This window comes from Bos mutus, chromosome 4, assembly GCF_027580195.1.
Source record: "Bos mutus isolate GX-2022 chromosome 4, NWIPB_WYAK_1.1, whole genome shotgun sequence".
Taxonomy (NCBI): domain Eukaryota; kingdom Metazoa; phylum Chordata; class Mammalia; order Artiodactyla; family Bovidae; genus Bos; species Bos mutus.
Genome location: NC_091620.1, coordinates 19,911,723 through 19,934,699, shown reverse-complemented (window position 1 = coordinate 19,934,699; position 22,977 = coordinate 19,911,723). Strand labels below are relative to the sequence as shown.

Here is a 22,977-nt window from a genome sequence, read left to right as displayed (position 1 = left end):
ATCTATTAAGTAAGAGAATATCAGAAAATGATAAACTCTAAGCTCAACTGTATATACCATGTTAAAAATAACTTAAAAAAAAAAACTTCAGATGTTTATTACTCATTTTTACAATCTGAACAGCATTCTATTTGACAAACTTAAATATTAGCCTTAAAACGACACAACCCCACAAAGCACAAAATCTTACTAACAAACTAAAGATCATGCTACCAGAATCTACTGCTTCTAATGGAATAGTTGTTGATTTCATCATCAGACTTTAGGTTGGGGGTGGAGGGTGTGGGGAGGGGATGACAAAAAGAACTCATAGAGTAGGAATTTCTCTGGTGGTCCAGTGTTTAAGACTTCACCTTCAATGCAGCGGGTGTGAGTTTGGTCCCTGGTGGCTATCACCACACTGTTCACAGCAATATGTGCCCTCACCCAAAATGACATCAAGAAAATTGTTGCTTTCTCAAGCTAAGATCCCATATGCCTCTTGGCCAAAAAAACCAAAATAATGAAAAAAAAAAAAGAACTCATAGTTTAGGTATCAATAAAACTCTACATGTCTCTGAAATCACAGAAAATTTAAGAAAAAATAGAAGTAAAAGACAATAGATATGATTTTGGGAAAACAAACATTTTTTTCTTGCTTATTCCTTCTTGCATGTCAGGAAATCTCTAAATCCCAACTTCTACTCTATTTTTATTTGATGTAAGAGCCAAATCTGCTTCTGTGAAGTTATTTAAAATGAAACATCTAAATATTCTGACTTAAAAAAAATCTCAGTATATTAATTTAATTATTAACCCAAAAATCAATCAGAGGTCAAAATAAAATTTTTTAAAAACCTCCTTTCTGGTTGAGAATAACCTAAACTCTATTTTCCATTTGGTTTTATTTAGGAAAAAGGCAGAGAACACTTGGGAAGACCCCAAGATTTCAGACACCTCAAATATCAAGTATTTGTTTGAAAGCTAAGGACTTAACTAACTAGTTGTAAGATATTACTAAATAATCACCCTTAATTCCAAAGTTAAATGTATTTCAGTGACTGTTATACATATAATTTGATAAAAATTTCTTAAATATAAAATAGTCTAGGAAAAAATCTAATGTTATTTGTACACAAATAAATCCCTGTTTTAGATGTAGAGGGGCAGTCATTTGAAACAAGAGTAAGTCCCATTCTTTCTTTCTGGTGACCTTTCAGGCAGTTTAAAAAAAATGAGGAACATTCTGGCACTGACGCACTGGACTTTTTAAAATTCTTAGAGAAATCATCACAGAAAAGGTATTTTAGAAATGCTCAATACTTCTCAAATAAGACTATAACTGACAATATGTTTTTTTCATGAAATATTTTCATAATACTTTAAAAAAAGGGTAGATGATTTCCTTACATTTAGACTGATCCACTTGGCAGGAAGGCCATATAAGCTACTGTGTTAAACAGTCACTACTTTAGAGAGAATGAGTTTAAAACTACTTGCTTAGGATTTAAATGGCTGATACAACAATACAGTAATATCTGAAAATAAACAAACCTGAACTATTTTATTTAAATGCTGTGATCCCTAAATTACTTAAAATCAAGAAGACAAACCTCATTTGTCTTTATAAAATGTAAAACATTTTATAAAAAGGCTGCCTTCTGAAGAAGGAAATCAACTTTAATGAAAGTATCCGAGGGTAACGGTTTTAGGAAAGAAGCTGTCAGTCGCAAGAGAGTGAACGTTGGTCTTTCTGTTTCACTTCCTTAGTCAAAAAGATAAACTCTATGTATGGTTAGGAAAATGTTTTTCTCGTTTGGAGAACAAACACATCTAAAACTTAGTATCAAACAAACAGCAACAACAGAAAGGAAAACTACCAGGTATCATTCTAATGCTTCATACTTCTCTGGATCCATGTTATTTAAATATTTCACCTGCTACATTTTTAATTATCTCCCAATAACATTTTCAGTGGGCCCAATTTGGGAAGAAGAGAATTACCATGTAACCCTGTGAAGGCATGTTCAAATGTCAATGGGACGGTATAATAAGTTTTCTGAGCAGTTCTAAGAGTTTAGCAATGTCCTCTGGCAAAGGAGACTGGTAAAGAAAGGAAGGAAAAGAGTCAGAAGCAGAGGTGGAGCGCTGGCTGGGTGGTGTTGGTGTGGGGGTAGCGCTGGAGGGAAAAGAGGGTGAACAAAGACAGGAAGATAAACGTGAAGAAACTATGCTGGGAAATTATAACAGAGCTCTATCAACAGAAAGATCATTTGACTCTTGCCCAAACTTTTGAACATTCCACAGACCGAAGTCGATTTTGTAAAAACTTTGCTAGCTACATGCTTGCTGTTCAATTCATGAATAAGTAAACTCCAGCCTAATAGTTACTAATAATCGTATCTTTAGTGTCACTGGAAAATTTAGAGATCATGAATTTTGATGTTTTTGAATAAGTCACATTCTTTTATGATTTTCTTATTCTCACTTTTTAAAATACAAGAAATGTTCTTTTCCTGAACTAAAAGTTATGAATAGATTTTTAAAAGCATGAATGGTATTGTTTATCTTAAGCTATCCAAAAGAAGGGCAAAAATTATGTCAAACTTATCAATGAGTGATTTCCCTGGATGAAATCTAACTTACTTAAAATATTTCAAAATTTTATTTATGGTGTGTGTTATCTGTGGTACTTAAAGACTAAACTATTGGTGTAAAGTCTTCCCAATTTTCTCCTTTATTTTCAAGAAGAAAGGCATTTATGCAGATGCTATCTGTGTGCCACTGAATAACCTTGAACTGTCAGCTATAATGAAAATCATCACAAATCCAAACTGAATAAATGAAGGTGTATTTAAGAGGCTGGTTTTGGTCCCTAGGCTGACTCTGAAGTCAGAACAGCTGCTTCTTTCACTTTGATTCCCAGTAAAGACTCTGATTCACAGTAAGAATATACTGACTGCCACATTAGTTTTGTTTTTTTTTTAACACAAGAAAGTGGAAGTCCTAGAAAGCACTAAACATACTAATTATACTGGGGAATCAAAAAAAGAAAACAGTACTCATTCCTAACAAGTGGACTCTTGTTGGGCAAAGAATATAAGGAGGAAAGATATTTTACAAGACACATGGATAAAGGTGATTGCTAACAGGCATCATGAGAGGTGAGTATAATCTAAAGCAATAATAATTAAAAAAAAATCAATTACTTGGTTGTTTGGCAACCATAGTCATCCAAAAGAAAACAAACAATGCTACGAGTTCCCAGAGAATTTTGCTGTGTTTTTGGGGAGGAAGAGGAGGCAATACCTTTGTCAGTAAATTTGACTTCTATAATGTGTAAGACATCCTTAATATATAAAGAAATATTAACTAAAAATCCAAAGTTAAACCATGTCACTCATGTCAAACATGCCACTCCTCAGTAATATCTTTGGTTACCTGCACCAATAATTTATACTGCTGTAAGGGAATAAAGAACAATTATATTTTCTAAATTATTACAAAAAGAAATAGTTATAAGAAAAAATATTAATAAAAATAAGCTTATTCAATTCTAGTGACTCCTAATTAGACCTGGTCAGTTTACCTTCACTAACACAGCCTAACTTACCATCAGCTTCCCACCTGCCAACACACACACGCAGACAGTGCTGTTCTTGGAGCCCCTAATGGATGCGGGATAGCTAACAGCAAAAGGTAGGTGGGGAAAGTTTAACTAAAGTTTAATGATTAGACTAACCAAGTAAACAAAACAAACTTGGAATGGGAAGTAAAGCCTCTGGAAAAGGTATTATAAATTTTCAGCAATGTCTATGAATTAAAAAAAAATTCGATGTTGAAAATGTAATGCTAACTATGGGTTTTAGACTGGGAAGAAAACTATATCCAAACTTTAAAAACACACATGTTCTTTTGTTCACCTTTAAAGAAAAAGAAAATCCTATTCAATTTAACAAATATATAAGCAAACATTTGTTCACTTTCTTTTGTCCCTACCCTCCTACATGCTGTCACTCACTCGGTTTGTTTCAGTGAACAGGAAACGTACCATATCCCCCTGCCTGAATGGGTGTTTTTGGAGAAGCACAAGCATATAGACTAAAATCCTCTGTTTGGAAGCCAGCCCGATTCAAGGAGGGTTCTGATGCACTGCGGTGAATTTTTGGCAATGAGCGGGCCAGCAGCTCAATAGAGGCGAGAATCTAAAAAAAGAAAAAAAAAGGAAAAAAAGAATGAAAATGTAGATGGTGTTAATCTTTAAGAGCCCCATTATACTTTATAAGAAAGTGTATGAAATCTTACATTGTTTTTACTGTAATCCCAAATGCCTGGAATGTACTAAAGAAACATACTTTTCCTTTAAAAGAAGAGAAAATTACCTATTACATCTTTTAATCTCTATAAACTGAATGAGAAAAGAAACCCATAGTTAGTTTTTATTTACATCTTATAATTTTAGATCATTTGCCAGCCTTGGAATAGTAAACAATAAAAAATTTAAAATCAACTATATACCTATTTCTCACAGACCACAAGTCCCTTTTGGGAAGAAGATGGAGCATAAATAACTAAAGCACTATATGACTTCATACACAGAACCATTAGAGCAACTCATTCTTTAAAGAAATTTAGTAATGGGAAATATCTTTCACACATATAATGAAAAATAGGGCCCCAATGACCCTAGTGCCACAGGAGTGAGAAGTGACAGATGATGACCCATGAGTAAAAAAAAAAAGACAAGAAAACTCTACAAATAGACACCAATAAACAAAATGTATAAATTCAGCACATTTTTAAGGTACAAAGAAACAGGTTATGACTCCTGAAGGCACATGGCATGATAACACATGAAACATACACATGAAGAGCTTGGCACAATGCCTGGCATATAGAAAGTACTCAATAAAACTTTAGCAGCCACATGATTACTACTCTGATTATATACTATACAGTAGTATTCTACACATTACATACTATTATTATTTTTTTTCTGAGCTACCAAAGTTTTTTTTTAAGTTAAATGAAATCTGTATAATGATTAGTATAAGAAGGCAAAGAAGTAAGCGTTGTTACAAAAATTTTAAAATTATAACACACAAATACAAATTCAAATAATACAGAAAAGTATAAATCGTACCTTCCAGGGGTAACCACTGTTAAAGAGTCTATACTTTCTTCTGGACCTTTCCTATGCATAAACATGCACATATGAAAACAGAGCCCAGCCCCACCCTCACCACCATTTAACACGGTGTCACACTACACATTTTTCGGCATTACTTTCTTTTCCCCTCATTGATATCCAAGCCATCTACACAGACACCTTGATCTTTATGTCTTTCATTTTTCCTATTACAGTTAACAGTCTAGTATCTATCTGGATACTTGGAAGCAGATTCTGTAGCATATAGAGTAGATTTCTCGGAGTGGAAAAACCAGAGCAAAAGGTGTATGTACTTTAAGTTTATGGAGTCTACCAAGTCCTTTCAAAAGGCCAAACCAATTTACACTCCTACCAACAAAATTTAAAAGAAAAGCTCTTCCCAACATTGTTCCCAATGCTGGATATATTATTAATCTGAGAGACAAAAAAAAAAATGTATTTCACAGTTGTGACTTTGTATTTTACTGATTATCACTGAATTCTTAACGTCTTGTGCCAAGTTCATTCACCATTTGTATTTTTTTTGTGAATCACCAGTGCATATTTTTTGTTCGTTTTCTACTGTCTACATTTACTTATGGATCTGTATAACATAATCACTCTTTATTATACATGCTACAATTTTTTTCCTCAGCATTTATCTTTCAATATTGTTTTTACTATATAGAGATGTAAAATGTTTAATGTAGTCATACCTGCTTATCTTTTCCCTGATAACTTCTGAATTTTGTCTCTTGCTTAGGAGAGTCTTTCCTACCTTAAGGTTATAAAAATCATTTGTTATAATTCTGTTTTTTACATGTAAACCTGTAGCCATCTGAAATTTTTGTGTCTATGGTGGGAAGAGAGATCCTATAATGAAAATGTGAAAAAAGTTCTTAAAGTGGCAGCGTTTAATAATCTGGAATATTCATATATGGACTTCATTTTCTAATACCATGAAAAGAGTAAAATATTACTTATGTTTAGAAATATGACCATTTTGTCCCTTTTAATACCATCTGAAAAGTGAGCCTAAGGATATAATCTGCATTATTAATGTCCATCAACCCCATTAAACAGGAGGGCCCAGCACCTGGGGTGTGAAAACGAGAACACGGTGCGGAGTCCTGCTGACACTGGCCAACAACACTGGTCATTTACTTCGAAAGTCATAAGCCAGTGGTGTCCTGGGTTTAAAAAACCCCAACTCTTCCTCAAAGGAATAGCAATGTAGAATTCCAGTTTGTAAAACAAATCTACCCACCCAGCCCTTCAGCCTTCCCTCCCTGCTCTGGGACAAGAGAGACTAGTTAAAAGCATAAATTCTATCTTTAATTCTTTAGTTGGGAATAAAAGACTCACACATTCCTATAATACTGAATTCCAAGAAACTTAGCTAGGACTGGGTACTCAAAGGCATAAGATTCACAAAAGACCAAGTCAGTAATTCTGGTAGCTGAGTTATGGAAGTCAGCACTTCCCACGTGAAATCTAGACTGACTTGCTGAAACATTTATACAGCGTATGATGAATTTAACTGCTGCTGCTGCTAAGTCGCTTCAGTCGTGTCCGACTCTGTGCAACCCCATAGACGGCCGCCCATTCCTTTCTCCAATGAATTTAACTGAAACAGATTTATATTGAGTATGATGAATTTCCGAGGTATTATAAAACACTGAATTTTTATGACCGTACCTACTACAGCTAAACTTCTAAGCTTGTTCAGGTACTTAGTTCCAGTTCATGAGGCTTATGAAAAATTACTAAGGCTGTTAGCCTTTCAACTTGAAAACAATCTGTGGAAAGTTTCCAAGAGTTAAGAGAATGGCAGACAACACCAAGAGCTGCCTTCTCTTTTTGCTCCAGGTAAAAATGCCTCTTCAAATAACCTAATATTAGAGGGATGCTTGCAACCTATTTATTTTATTGTCAAGAAGAATAAAAGTAGCAGTACACAAAGTGTAGTCTGTAGAAAACTATTTTGCACTAAGATATTATTTGCCTTTTTTAATGTCATTACTTTATAAGTGGAGTTTTCAGAGGCTATATAATGTAAGATATTACAACATAATGAATGCAAAGCAGAGAATCCAGCTGTCTTCTTTTTGCAGCAATTTGTGAGAAAGTATAAAACAAATGTCACTTTTCTCTAATTTTTTCTTGTTTCGAAAATACATTTTTTCATAAAACATTATATAACATGTACTGGTTTTACTATGTTTAAGTAAATTTATAAATACATATTTAAAACCTTAGTTTTAGTTTCTAAAATGGGAATTACTACCTACAAAAACAAAAGGTCTTTGGGGGTCTTCAATAATTTTTAAGTATAGAAAATGGTTCTGAGATCAAAACGTTTGAGAACTGTTAGACAAAAGCAAAAGCTTCTGAATCTTTTGTATTGGGATCCTAAGTTACTAGGTTCAACCTTTATAAATCACCTTTAATAATAATGTGTTTACTTGTACGAGTCTGCACATAATCACAAGTAATCCAAATCTGTGGAATATAAACTGTGTGCTCTAAAAAAGTGCTTAAAATATGCATTAGAATTAACAGTCTGTCCTTTTAGGTAACATAAAGCTTTTCCTTACTTGGGGAAAGAGTGGTCTTTCATCTCTTTTCTTTTTTAGGCACTCTGCCATTAATCTCTTCATGGCTTTTGGACAGTTACTCCGTACCTTACTGAGATCTGGAGACAGATATCCTCGTCCCACCATAAAAATTATCTGGGGAGGAAAAAAAAAAAGGCAAATCATATAATCTTGTAAATAAGTGAAAACACTGAAAATTCAACAAGCTGTGCACGTAAAATATGGATTTTTCTGTATGTACATTACACTTAAATAAAAAATTAAAAAGCACAATGCCACTAGTATTCAGAGTCTTATATATCATAGATTATGGGGAATCAATGCTTAATGTGCTACAAGCTGAAATCTTCACGATCCCGTGAGTACTACAAAGGTCTCCTAACTGCTTCCCACACTTTCAGTCTTTCCTTATCCAGCCCATTTTCCCACTGATTGGGTAACCATTCTGAAACACAGATCAGATCGTACCTCTTCCATTCAACCAAGAGTTAACCTTTGGTTAACCAAAGTTAATCTGTTAAGCAGCTGTTCTGGCATCTGAACTTTGCACTCTTTTGTTGAGAAAATTCTAATGGGGCATTGAGTTATATAAGTCTGAGAATCAGAGTCTCCTCCAGAGAGAAGGTGAAGTGGGAACTAATATCTTCTGTTTAACAAAGTAAAAAGGTTTATCTTCCCTGCACGCAGAGATTTGTAATTTTTCTGATTTCTTTCTTTTCTAATTTTCTGACTTGTGGTTCTTTTAAAAGTGGGCAAAGACAGATGTTAGCAGTCTTAAGTCTCAGGGAGAAGAGAGGGATTTTGATCTTAGAGGGAACAGGTTCAATAGGGGTAGACTGCATGCTCAGACCCTGATGCTGGAAAGACTGAAGGCAAAAGGAGAAGAGGACAGCAGAGGAGATGGATAGACAGTACGACAAGACTGAGTGGACGTGAATTTGAGCAAACTCTGGGAGATGGTGAAGGACAGGGGAGCCTGGAGTGCTACAGTCCATGGGGACATGACTTAGCTCCTGAACAACAACAGAGCCTAAGGTGGAAAGAGGCAGTCAGAGATCCTTGGTTATAGGGCAGAATTGATGAATTTCAGGAGCAGTCAAGTTTGATATCCTACTTCATGTTATTTCTGGTTTGGTGCTGTACTAACCCTTACTTAACTACACGCTGATTTGCCCGAGCACCACCAAAGTGAAGTTAGTTTAATTTCGCTTACCTCCTTTCCCATCTCCTCTGTTGTAACTGCTCTTCTCCCACTTCATAACAGGCATATCTTTTACACATGTGCACTTTAAATATATTGCATATCACAATGTATTGCGTAAATGACACTGCATTGTGTGACATATTGCAATCACAATATACTGCATATATCACACTGCGCCAAGGTGTAAAACTGCTCAGGGTACCAAAGGGACGCTTTCAAATACTGCTATCTAACTGGACTCTAATGAATGGGTAGCAAATCCCTTTGTAAGACAATTGGTTTCCAATTCTTTGCTTTCAGCAAAATCAACTGAATTGCCAGCTAATTATTAAAATAATTTTTTAATGACGTTATTAAATAATCTTTGGCATGCAACAGAAAAGTGTAGTGATTTACAGTGTTGTGTCAGATTCTAGTTTACAGCGAAGTGATTCAGTTATATACATTCTTTTTCAGATTCTTTTCCATTACAGGTTATCGTAAGATATTCTCTATGTTGCACAGTTAAGTCCTCATTGTTTACTAGGATTTTATTTTTAACTTAAGCATTTTAAACTTCTTGAATGTTTCAGCCAGAGGAGATATTATGTAGTTTCACTGTTTCATCATTTATGTTTAAGAAACATTTTGTCAGTTCCAATGGCATCTTTCAGCTTTCAACCTGTTGAACAGTTCTCAGTTACATTTTAGTGAGTTCCTTCTTATTGTTCAAAGAGCAAATTTTTTCCTTGTGAGAGTTCACAAAATCTTCAGTTATGGCCATGTGCTTCTGATCCGTGGCTTTGTCTCTTTTCCTTGCACAGACTTAAAAAAAATAAATTGATTTTAATTGGAGGCTAATTACTTTACAATATTGTGGTGGTTTTTGCCATACATTGACACGAATCAGCCACGGGTGTACACGTGTACCACCGTCCTGAACCCCCTCTCATCTCCCTCCCCACCTCACCCCTTTGGGTTATCCCAGTGCACTGGCTTTGAGTGCCCTGCTCCATGAATTGTACTTGCACTGGTCATCTATTTTACACATGGTGATACACATTTCAAAGCTCTTCTCTCAAATCATCCCACCCTTGCCTTCTCCCACAGAGTCCAAAAGTCTGTTCTTTATATTTGTGTCTCTTTTGCTGTCTTGCATATAAGGTCGTCATGACCATCTTTCTAAATTCTATATATATGTGTTAATATACTGTATTGATGTTTCTCTTTCTGACTTACTTCACTCTGTATACTAGGCTCCAGTTTCATTCACCTCATGAGAACTGACTCAAATGCATTCTTTTTAACCGCTGAGTAATATTCCATTGTGTATATGTATCACAAATTCATTATCCATTTGTCTGCCAAAGGACATCTAGACTGCTTCCATGTCCTTGCTACTGTAAACAGTGCTGTGATGAACATTGGGGTACACGTGTCTCTTTCAATTCTGGTTTCCTTGGTGTGCATGCCCAGCAGTGGGATTGCTGGGTCATATGACAGTTCTAGTTCCAGTTTAAGGAATCTCCACACTGTTCTCCATAGTGGCTGTACTAGATTGCATTCCCACCAACAGTGTAAGAGGGTTCCCTTTTCTCAACACCCTCTCCAGCATTTATTGTTTGTAGGCTTTTTGATAGCGGCCATTCTGACTGGCGTGAGATGGTACCTCATCGTGGTTTTGATTTGCATTTCTCTGATAATGAGTGATGCTGAGCATTTTTCATGTGTTTGTTAGCCATGGCTCTGTCTTAACTGACATTAATTAACTTCTGTTTTTTAATAAAGCAAAGAAGAAATTCAATAGAAGCATTAAGTAGGTCAAGAGATATAATCTGTGTGAAAGTTGACAAGTCTTGTTATTTTGAGGACTTGTGAAATAGTTTAAGATGGTTTTATGTGATCAACTAGTAGAACAGATACATATTTTCTTATTAAATTCAACTTTTAGAGTATTTTAGTGAAATATTATTGGTTTTATAAAGATAGAATTTTCAATTTTAATGACTCTTCTCCAAATAAATAACTTGCTATTACTTTTAATTTAATAAAACTATAGTATTTCTATGCATATGTTTATATATTTTGAAGAAGGAAATGGCAATCCACTCCAGTGTTCCTGCCTGGGAAATCCCATGGACAGAGAAGCCTGGCACACGATAGTCCATGGGACTGCAAGAATTGGACGCAACTTGGCGACTAAACCACGACCATAAAAAGAGTTCAAATAACCAGTGACGCAGTTATGGTAAAGAATTAATCTTGCCCAGAGGGAGGGCTGGGTCCCAGAAGACCTTGGTTCAGCCCCTGGATTGGGAAGATCCCCTGGAGGAGGAGTGAATGAACGACTAAGCACCAGCACCATCTGGAAGGTAATCTCTGAGCGCTGGAATGTTCTGCCTGATAAGAGTGCCTTTGTTTACCTGGGAGTCTAAGATCATGTCAGACAGTCTTATTCTATCATTGTGATTTACTGAGAGGGCTTTGGCAACCCACTCCAGTGTTCTTGCCTGGAGAATCCTAGGGACGGAGGAGCCTGGTGGGCTGCCGTCTATGGGGTCGCACAGGGTCGGACACAACTGAAGAGACTTAGCAGCAGCAGCAGCACAGAGGGCTTTAAGTTATATGATATCAGTTTGACCTCTGCAGGGGCTAAAAACTAAGGTGGCCAACTGTATCTATGTGACTGAGGCCTGAGAATGACTCTGGCCTCCAAGACTCTAGCGAGTTTCCCTGGCTGGCAATACTTTCTGCATGCTGTCACATGTGGCTGCCAGAACTTAGTACTGGCCACAACTGCACTGGAAGAGGACAACTGGAAACTCCATTTGTGACACTCTCCTGGATTCTGCCCTATGTGCCTCTTCCTGTGGCTCATTTTAACCTATATCCCTTTGTTTTAATAAACCATCATCTGAGTATTAACAACTTCCAGTGAGTTCTGTATGACTTAATGAATTACTGAACCTGAGGGTGGGCTGCTGAGCTCTGCATACAGTTGTAACAAAACTTCTGACTTTCCCATACTCTTTTAATATTTATTTGAACAATATTTCTCAGCACTTCTTTAAAAATAAAACTAGAAAAAGGACTGATGCTAAGTCCCCGCTTATTCTAGCAAAAGTCTTATTTTTCACAAATATATGGATGAAGAGAAAATAAAATCCCATGTTGTTCATTAAAATACACATTTCCAATAAAATTTTACCTGTTTCTATATATCAAAACCTGTATGTTATTTTCATCAGGTATATATTAATAATTGTTAATAGATAATTTGGAATTTAAAAAGTTAACAGAGCCTAAGGTCACTGGCAACTTTTTAAAAAAATTCTAAATTAAAATCTGTATTTTTTGTTGCAGAGATATAATTTGAGTGATCAATAAGAGGTTTTAAAGCATAAAAATGTTACATTAGGAAAACAATTCATTGGAGAAAGAAAAATACAAATATTCAATAGTTTAAAGGCAAAAAAAGAGCCATGTAAAACTTGCAGAAATTTGTATATATATAATATTCATTCATACATGTTTTGTATGTATATACATACATACATATATACACACATACACACACACACACACACACACACACACACACATATATTTTGGCTGCATTGTGCAGATCTTAGTTCCCCAACCAGGGACAGAACCTGTGTCTCGTGCAGTGGGAGCACAGAGTTTTAACCACTGGATGGCCATGGAAGTTCCGAAACTTATAAAAATTAATGAAGAGGTTTTATATTTTTTGAACAAATAATGATGGTAAGTATCGAAATAAAGTATGACTTAGATTTTAATTGGTACATTTAAAAGTTATATAATCACATTTTTTGGAAATGTCAATATAATACACTGAAAATTACATTCTTTACAATGATTTAAACTTTCAAGGGAAGGTCCTTCCCGGATGTAATTTATGGATAGGAAATTAAACTGGCACTTATACTACAAAATCAACAGCTTGGTTTGAAATTCTGGGACTGGTTACTTTCATCCTCAGTCTACACATCTATACTTGCACTCCTGGTATCCCTGCCCTCCATTCACTCCTGTTTTGTTGGAGCACACATCTGCTCATCCTCAATATCACCTCCTGCACTGCCTCAACAGAACTGTGAACTCCCCTGAGAGCACAGCCTGTGTTTTACTCACACAGGCTCTTTGTATACTCTTTGTATCACTCTAAATCCCATACAGTAGGTATCACAAATTTTTTAATCCTCAACATCACCTCCTGCACTGCCTCAACAGAACTGAACTCCCCTGAGAGCAAAGCCTGTGTTTTACTCACACAGGCTCTTTGTATACTCTTTGTATCGCTCTAAATCCCATACAGTAGGTATCACAAATTTTTTAATTAAAATAAACTAGTTTGCATGTTGATAACTTATTGGCTTCCCTGGAGACTCAGTAGTAAAGAATCCACCTGCCAATTCAGGAGACTTAGGTTCGATCTCTGGGTCGCGAAGATCCCCTGGAGGAGATGGCAACCCACTCCAGTATCCTTGCCTGGGAAATGCCATGGACAGAGGAGACTGGCAGGCTATAGTCCATGGGGTCACAAAAGAGTTGGACATGACTTAGCAACTAAACAACAACAACAAGAATATACTTGTTATCATTCCCTGGTAATTGTCATTTCCTGTCTCCTTTAGATCTTGCAGCTTAGAACCCAGCCACCATACTGCGAGAAAGTCCAAGCTTCCTGTGAAAAAGTCCTCATACAAAGACCTATGTTGACAAGAACTGAGGCCCCTGGCCCTTGGCCAAGACTAAGCTTCTGGCTGACAGCTAACTGGTTAACTGGTCATACCTTCTCATGTATGCAAATGAGCTATTTTGGAAGTAGATACTTTACCAGCCAGTGAACTGACCACAGCCAATACCATGTGAAATAGAGATAAACCTTCCACATTGAGAGAAGCCCACACTGCAGATTTATCGTTTAAGTCACTACATTTTAGGTGGTTGGTTATAGAGCAGTAATAACTGGAATTCATGTGAAATATAAACATCTGTTATTTTCTTCTAAGATGACACAGCACTTCTGCTCTGAGAGAAAAAAAAGTCACTATACCTAGCTTAACTGAGCACATTATTAATCCCAATTTAGTAGCGAAGCTGCACTACAAGAGGTAAGAATAGGTTGACTAGACAGCAAAACAGAATGATAAAGACAGGGGAAAGGACAAAGCAATTTCTCAGACTTTTGGCACTTGGGTAAGTGAAATAAAAAGGCATGCTACTCAGCAAAGTCATATAGGGATGGTCATTCCTCAAGGAGTTAAGGGGCTTGTTTAGGAAAGAATCCAATCTTTGTTAACTTTAAGGAATTCTTTAGTTCAATCTCTTATTTTTAATAATAGGGAAAAAAAAAAAAAGATACCTAGACAGCTACAGTGGCCAGGTCATGCAGGTTGTGAGTCCAACATCTGCCATCACATCAGGCTGTTTGACCTGTCCTATCTTGAATTTACAGGCAAAACCTGCCACCTCAGACTTCTGAGGGGTGAGAATATGGGGGGATGGGCCTATATTACACAGTAAAGAAGCAGCTGTACCATCTCCCATGGAAAAAATAAAGATTATTCCTAGATTTTCAAACAGAAGTCCAATCTGAGAGCCATAGAAATTGAAGTATGAGAAAGACAGAAAGAAAAATCAAATCAAGGAGATGGATGCAACACTACCTGGGGTTACTTCACTGAGGATGACTAGAGTATCTGATTCAAAAGAGGGAGTTCCATGAAAAGCGCCTCTTAAAGAAAGCAGACTAGGAAGTAATGAAGTAGAATGGGGATGGTGGGAAGAGAACATAATTCTTTCATATCCTTTTTTCTTCATCAAACACTTGGTTTCAGACTGGCAAATTCCAGAAGGCTCTAACTATACTACCAGAAAGAATTAACTAGTAAAGGCCTTACCCTTCTGTTGGTCACTCACTTCTCTCATGGGAAGTAAGCCCTTGCACAGCATTTATTACACTCCCATGGAGGACAAAGCACCTAAAATGCCAAGAAGTGGATGAGTGTAGAACTCTGGGATGTTTTTTCCGTATTTTGGAGACACTATTACTTATTTCCATAATATAACTTTATTATTTTATTAAAACAAACTTATTCACTGACAAACGGATTTCATCCAGACCTTAGGTTCATAATTTTTTTTATTATTTTTTGTCTCTATGATAAATCAACTAAAACTAAACTAAAATTCCCTCATAATTCATCTAGAAGAACAGCATGGCTAGGAAAACTGAACATGGCACAGGGTATTACACTGGATGGCTGAGTTAATAAGACTGTAAGAGGCAGGGTACATGAAGCTGGTAAATTAGAGACAATCTTGCTCCTCAGAATGCCATCATCGAATCAATCATCTCAGTGATCTAGGATCTGTCACAAGGACAGTAAGTGCAGTGTTTCAATTATGTTCTTTAGCTTCTATTTTAGCCCACTCTGAATCTAAGTTTCATGGAGGCTTAAAAGAATCAGGTCATCAGAAGCCAGGTCATAGATTTCTTTTTAAAACTTAGAGCTATAATTCAACATTTTAAAGCTATGAAGTAGTTAGACCAAACAACAATAAAAAAAAAAAATAGTTTTAGACTGACTTAGGTGGAAATGTAGCCAATTTAAAAAATCCTCAAGATAGAGAATCAAGGCCATTGTTGAGTTAGGGTCATACTTATTAAAAGTACACACAAGCATATGACAATTTAGATTACTTCTCTGATATTACATGATAGTCAAAAATTCTTAGTGAGAAAGCTACCCAGTATCTTTAGAAAGCTTCAGTATTACCAAAAAGATTGACAGTTGAACTGCTGACCAAAAAACTACTAAAGGAAGCATTATACATTAAAAACTATCATTTCATTAGGTTGGGAGGTTATGATCAAACACATACAACATTCATGCTTTTAAAAAGACTCTACACTGGTGACTCTCCGTGTGTGTTAGAAACACCCAGCAAACCCATTAAAATGCTGATGCCCGGATCCCACCCCACTGATTCAGCATCTGCTCCAGCATCTTCATTTTTAAAATAAACTATTCCGGTGATTCACATACAAATCACAGTATAATGTATAAATACTATTTTAATCCCAGTTTATATGGTCAACTATTGTTCTCTAATATATTAACAGTGTAACTGCTGCAATCTCTCTCCACACACACACACACCCACTCTCTTAAAATGCTGAGGTATATGAGGTAACTTCAGTAAAGAAAATTCATTTTTCTTGGCCAGTGTTAAAAGCCTAGGTGAATGGCTGGGATCAAAATTACAAAGAGCTGAAAGAGGCTATGCTGACACTTTGGAAGACAAGGAAGAGAGAGCAGGAGCTTAGGAAGAGAGAAGTAAAAAATCCCCTCCTATTTGAATTCTTCTCACAGAAAAATGAAAGCATGATATAACAGTCCTTTCATTTATCTAGCTTTAAAAATCTAAAAAGTAGGGAGGAATCTTAGTCATTTTAAAAGGACTTGGTATCAAGAAGTTCACAGCTGAGCACCTGCTCAGACCTGCACAGACAGTCTGTGACAGAGTAAAAGGCCTGAGTCCAGATGCTACAGCACTGTGCCAGGGTCACAAGGCAGGAGCCAGAGCCAGCACTGTGTCTCTAGTTTCTAGTCAGCAGAGCAGGAGGTTCACTCCACTACAACACTGAAGTATGGTATTTCAAGGAAAGGTCTTACACGCTGTCATTACTGTCAAAAGTACTGAACAAAAAATTCTAAACCTGGAACCAAGATCAAGAGTTCTATCCTTCATGCTTATCCGGGATCCAAGACTTACTTCTTTGCTACAATGAATTGGAGCCTCTTGACAAATAATAAAATGAACCGCAAGAAATGGTGAATATTTACCTGGTCCCTGTTGTTGATATTTGAATAAGGTAACTGTCCGGTCATCAATTCATACAGAACAATCCCAAATGCATATACATCTGACTGAAAGCTATATGGGTTTTTATCTTGCATTCTGATTACTTCTGGTGCCTGGTAGAACATAAAAAGAAAAATATTCTTGTTTATTATTCACATCAACCAAATAAAGACTGAAAACCAAATTATTATAATTCTCAGAACAATGTTTTTATCATTAAATAACCAGAACAATGTTTTTATCATTAAATAACCTATGTAAAATATGTAATCAATTCTCTTATTTATGGCCAAGGAAAGAAAACTGATTATCAAAGATAAACAAAAAATAAATGCTCTGTAAACTCTGAGAGAAACAGTACTGAGATTCCATATACATTATTAAGATTTAAAAAACTTTAACAGCTACCCTCTTTCTACACAAAATACCATTACTGCCATTTGAATTTTTCCCGTTACTTTTCCTATTAAGAGTGAGTTCCCACTTTCCATTACTGACTCAGGAAAGAAACCCTAGACCTGTCATTATGAGATGTTTGGAAGTAGCATAACCACTACGGTAATCGCCTGAGAATTTAAGTTTTCCCATTGGTACAAATGAATCTCCTCATCTCAGCACACCTTAGACAATCATGGTAAAATTTCAAGACTGATACATTCAAATGCCTTTCCTGTCTCCAAAAGAAGTGTAATTATGCCATGGATGCTTTATTAACAAAACCGAGAGACAGTAGGTAGATTTAATAGAAAATGGTATTAAGATTCTTTTGGCTGCTTCTTCTTGGGCAAAGATACAGACCTAATCATATTTGCTATATTTTCACACATTCCAGTTACTATAGTCTACAACTAGATTCCTTATTAGCCATTTACATGTAATACAACAAATGGTTGATTAAATATTGGCTTTAAAGAGTTCCTTCACCTTGCATCTTCTGGACTGTTTCATCAGGAAGAAATTAGAGAAACTGCAGGGTAACAAGACTTTGTGAAAACATGAGTCTGATACCAAAATCAGGACAAGCTGCAAAAATGGCCCAAAGACCTGGAACAAGATTCCCAGTCAGTGGTCAGGGTAAGGCAGGGCAGACTGTCTTATAAGGAGTGACAGCACTTTCAGTCTTACCTGCAAAACAGAATCACCTAAGCAGCCTTTCACCTCTCAACATCCAGACTACATACTAGCTCAATAATACACCATCAGAGTCTAGGGATGGGAACAGCTTCAACTGCTAGTTTTTATAGCTCCGCAGATGACTTTAATGTCCACCAAGGTTGAGAACCACTGAGGAAAGATGTATGGGAGACCCAGATGCAAGTCAAGGATGGGGTGGCGTCGGGGTGTGGTGAAGGTTACATCTCCTTGGTTTTGTCATGTATTTTCTTGATAACTGTTCTTGGTAGTACAGTGCAAAATAACCCCACACAATTGTGATGTAATGAACAAGCCAGATTATTAAGAGGCTGGTTATGATACAGACATAATTTTCAAAGCCAGGATGCAATTTTGTGAGGAACAGTTGAAGAACTGCCTTCTTGAAATTTAGTTTTACTTCACTGCTGTTGGTAGATGGTTTGATGAAAAGTCATATGTGATCTATTTATAAGAAATGCATGATTTATCCTCAATTAATTTAGTAACATAAAGATTTTCACAAAAGGTTTTCTTATTTAAGATATAAATAAAGATTGAGAATACCACTGTAAATAATTCAGGGACTTACCTAACCTTTGGTTCTGACCAAGTTCTTCTCTCCTAGTCTATGGATGTTCCTATTTATGAAGGCAGGATCAACTCAAAAGGATTTTACTCAACAATTAAGTGTACTACTGACTAATCTCTCGTCTTAAAACTCAGCTTGGTGGAATAAAGGATGAACCCATCTCCCCAGGTATTAACAAAAAAGAAATTAAAAGAAAATATAAAACAATGTATAATAGTCTATAAACTGTATAATCTAAGATTTTTGGAAAAGGACAAACCTGGAGACTGGACTGAGCCTAACTTTCCCACACCAGTTAAAATAAACACACCTTTAAAACATGTATCAACTGTTTCTTTACAATTGTAGATTTTGCAATTTCACCTTCTCGCAGGATACACTGTTATCTTTGTTATAAGGTGTATGACTTAAAGGTGTCTGAGATCCAGATTACAATGATTAATTAGTTTGTTTATAATTATTTATTAAAACAAACATATATTAAAGAAAAATATAGCTAGCTCTAATTACTAAATCCCAGAAAAGGCATTCAAAATCCATTGGTTCAACCCAGTGTTAAAGATGGAAAGACTTGGAGGAGGTCAAGAAACAGGCAGGTTAAGAGTCAAAAGTACGAGAGTGCAGACCTCTGGACTCCAAGTCCAAGGCCAACCCCCTTCCACCTTGCCACTCACTCTAATGCCAGTTATTATAAGAAATCATAGCCAAATTTAACCCCAGGCTTATCTTGACTAATTCAGAATCCTCTTCTTAGAACTGCTACAGATGAGTTCAGGGAATTCAGGCAAATGCAGCTTTGAAAGTCCTTGCAGTTTTGCTTTTTCCAGCAGGTATCCTAAAGTTTTACTGCAGATTCAGTTATTCAAAACTTAAAACTGCACTAACAGTTTTGGAACATCCTGTATTCAACTTGGAGCACAGGTTCTCAAGGATTTTTTGGTCTCAGGATTTTTTCAGTCTTAAAAATTATGGAGGACCCCAAGAAGCATCTGTTTATGTGGATTATACCTATGGATACTGAGCATATTAAAACTTAACTGAGGAACTGTTAAAATATTTATTAAATTATAAAACAACCATTAGCCGTTAAGACAGATTACCCTTTAAAAAAAAATGAAAACTAGATTTTCAAAAACAAAGTTTAGTGAGAAGAACACTACTGCCATTTTTTTTCCTTGCCATGCCACAAGGCATGCAGGATCTTGGTTCCCCGACCAGGGACTGAACCTGTGACCCCTGGAGTAGAAGCATGGAGCCTTAACCACTGGACTGCCAGGGAAGTCCCTGTAGTTCTTTTTGACTGGTTTAACAGCAGCCAGCTACGGTCACATACTCAGTTATGCATTCAATCTGTTGTGATGTGTTGAACAGTATGAAGAAAAAGCTAGTCTCACACAGGACGACCTTGGGAAACCTTGAAGGGTCTTAAGGACCCTCCTGAGAAGAGCTGGCTTAAGAAAAGCCCTATGACCACCCTTTTCACAGCATGCTGAAAGGAACTGAACAAAAGTTTTAGTTCCCTCTTCTTATAATTTCTCTCTCTTCTTTTCCACAAAGCAGAAATAGGAATAAAGAAAGAACAAGGAGCTATGCAGGGCACACAAGGCTGACAGTGTTTAAAATCTACCTTTCATTTTTCTTTTTCTTTTCCCAGCTGCCCATAATTATACCATTCTTTCTAGTCTAAAGAAAGTAACTTTCCAATTTAGGCTTAAATAAGATTGTGAAACAGTCTCTTGTTCTTAAAAGGAGTAGTTCTTTTATTGAAACCTTAATAATGGCTGCAAATCACACCTACTTTTAAATTGCATACTTCTTTTTTGAAACAACATACACAGAACATTCTAAACACAAAATATTTTAGAGAGACAATTCTGAATAAAACTTAAGCAGTGCTTATAAAAGATACATTCTTTTGTTTAAGATATACTGAAGCTGGTTCCATAATATTCTTCCTAAAGATAAAATTAAAATCTATTTATAACAAAATAAGATCAACATTGGTTTTTGTGTATACTGAGAACTATGAGAACACTATAGTTGAAATCTTCAATGACTTTCTAATAACAGCATCTCAGGGGCCAAAAATTTAATTAATGGAGAAATAGCCTCAATTCTTACCATCCACAAAATGGATCCAGACAACTGTTCAAACTGATGGGACCCACTCCATCGAGATTTCACTGTGGCTAGACCAAAATCACCTATTTTTACTGTGAGGTCTTCATGAAGAAAAATATCTGAGGTGTAGTTAAGTAAAGGAAAACAACAGGTCTCATTTTCCTATCAAAGCAAGCATTATGAAGATTTTAGGTATGAGATATAATTTCCACAATTCTTTATTATGATATTCTTTAAAAGGAAGTATAGTACTTCACATTTCCTTTTAGTTAATAAGTATGCTTTAAAAATAGTGTTATTTGAACTGTGTGACCTGCTTTTAGGATTTTTGGTGCCTCAAACATGGTAAGATGAGGTAAGCTGTTTTCCTAAGTTTGTGGGGGACCTTGGGACTTCCCCATTGGATTTTACTAAAAGAGGCCCAAATATCCTTCTGGCACTGCTAGGAAGGCTATAAAGCTCTTCACTGGCATTTAGGCACCTGGCAGATCGGATCTGAATCGGGCTTACGGAGCAAGAAGAAACGTTATGTTTGCCTCATCTCATTGTTATATAATGTAGAGCCGTCAATTACATCTCAACGACCACTGAACAAGATCAGGGCACTGAAAGAAGCTAGTAGATAGCTACCAAACTATGCATGTTATAGTGCTTACACGACATAAGCAATCACAGTCCTATTATCATAAGGACTTAATAGGCTTTTCTTTTTTGCAATGCTTAGCTGTTCAAAAACCAGAAGCAGGTTGGAGTATCATGCACTATTACCCTCCTGTGCAAACCCAGTTATTGATTCCCTTTACAATGTGTTGTTGAACTCAGCATGAAAGCTGGTTTTACATAATGTGAAGATAAAATGCAGGAGAAAAGGTCAGATGTTTTCAAACTTCGCAGACAAGTTCAGGAAGGATACTATTACTCTTGAGGTCTCTGTGGATGATTGACTTGGCGTGTAAGTAACTGAAAAACAAAAGATCATTTTAACCTGAGGAGGGCTAATGACTCTGGCCTCAGTATCTATAGAACACATTTAGGGGTGTAAACAAAGATTTATTTAGAATCATGATACAACTGCAAACTGCACACTGTGATAATCCCTTTATAGAAGAAACAGTAAAATAGACTGCAAGTGAACTGAGGATTTTAGGAACATGTTACTATTATGGTACAACCAAAATCTTTTTTTCTACTGAATGACTTTGCTTTATCTTTTACTGTTTACCAATACAAACCTTCTACTCCAGTCACGCCTATTTATCCAGGTCCTTTAAGTATACCTTGGTATTTAATCCCATCTCTGTGATCAATGCTCCCCTCCCACACCAAATTAGCTTTCATTCTATTCTCCACTGAATCAGACTTATTCCTTAACACTGAATATACGTTCTGACTCCTAAGTGACGTTTTCCCAAGACTCAACCATAAATGAAGTGATCTGTCCCCTGTTCAGTTATTACTGTAACAGTTTGATTCATGTTTTTTTTTTTTTTCCACCTATGTTCACTTTCTATTCAGAATAAAAACTCCATTTGATAAAATAAAACCACTTTTAAATGCTGAATTGTATGTTCGTAAAATACCTTCTTAAAACTAGTGAGGAACTTTCTACTGTAACGGACACAGTGAATCTATTTCAAAGTCGATGATAAATTTAAATCATCTGTTACCCCTAAAAGCTGCCTCAGTGGAGTTTATTGAGGGAAAGAGCTGTGTCTGGTTTATTTCTGTTTATCCCCAGCGCCTAGTAGCGTGCCTGGCATGTGGTAAGCATTCAATACATATACGTTGGATCAACGACAATGAGATAAATATAATGTCCTAGTGAAGGTTATTTTTCTTCATTTAACTGTAAGAAAAACAGATATATAAGACTTCTGAAATCTAACGATGACTATTAGGAAATAAATTTTGCCTTAAAGTAAGACTTTAAAATTCAAATAATATAATCAAAATTATATAATGAACACTGTTTAAAATAAAACATTTGCAAATAATTAACTTAATTATTTATGCTTTCTCATCTTCAATTTCCTCATCCAGAGATCAAGACCTCGAAATTTTTTCTCAGACAAAATTTTTATTTAAAATTACTGCTTATACAAAGCCAATTCCTTCTCCTCCAATTACTCTTACATTATTCTGTTTATTTCCTTCACAGCATTTATCACAATCTGAAATTATCTTGTTGTCATGATTTTTTAGGCTGAGAATTTGATATGCTACATCACACTCACTCTTGCATCAAAAGAAAACATGGTTATCAGTTATAGGCCCTCATATGCTTGAAAAGTTCTGCAGTGACATAGAAAGGTTCAAAAAAGGAGAAAAA

At 35.9% G+C, this 22,977-nt stretch overlaps 1 protein-coding gene across 5 annotated transcripts in view; it reads right to left on the bottom strand.

Annotated features, from left to right (window-relative positions):
* BRAF (B-Raf proto-oncogene, serine/threonine kinase) overlaps positions 1-22,977 on the bottom strand; it is a 168,186-nt gene that overhangs the window by 8,636 nt on the left and 136,573 nt on the right. For 3 of the 5 annotated variants that reach the window (XM_070369170.1, XM_070369171.1, XM_070369172.1), the window contains 5 exons: positions 21,562-21,608; positions 20,649-20,767; positions 16,786-16,917; positions 7,726-7,860; positions 4,031-4,184 (listed from right to left, as the gene is read on the bottom strand). In XM_070369170.1, coding sequence (XP_070225271.1) covers positions 4,031-4,184; positions 7,726-7,860; positions 16,786-16,917; positions 20,649-20,767; positions 21,562-21,608 — 587 coding nt within the window. Of the gene's footprint in view, positions 1-4,030; positions 4,185-7,725; positions 7,861-7,901; positions 9,734-14,835; positions 14,917-16,785; positions 16,918-20,648; positions 20,768-21,561; positions 21,609-22,977 lie in introns of those variants that run through there. The other 2 variants (XM_070369173.1, XM_070369174.1) reach the window with 2 other exon arrangements.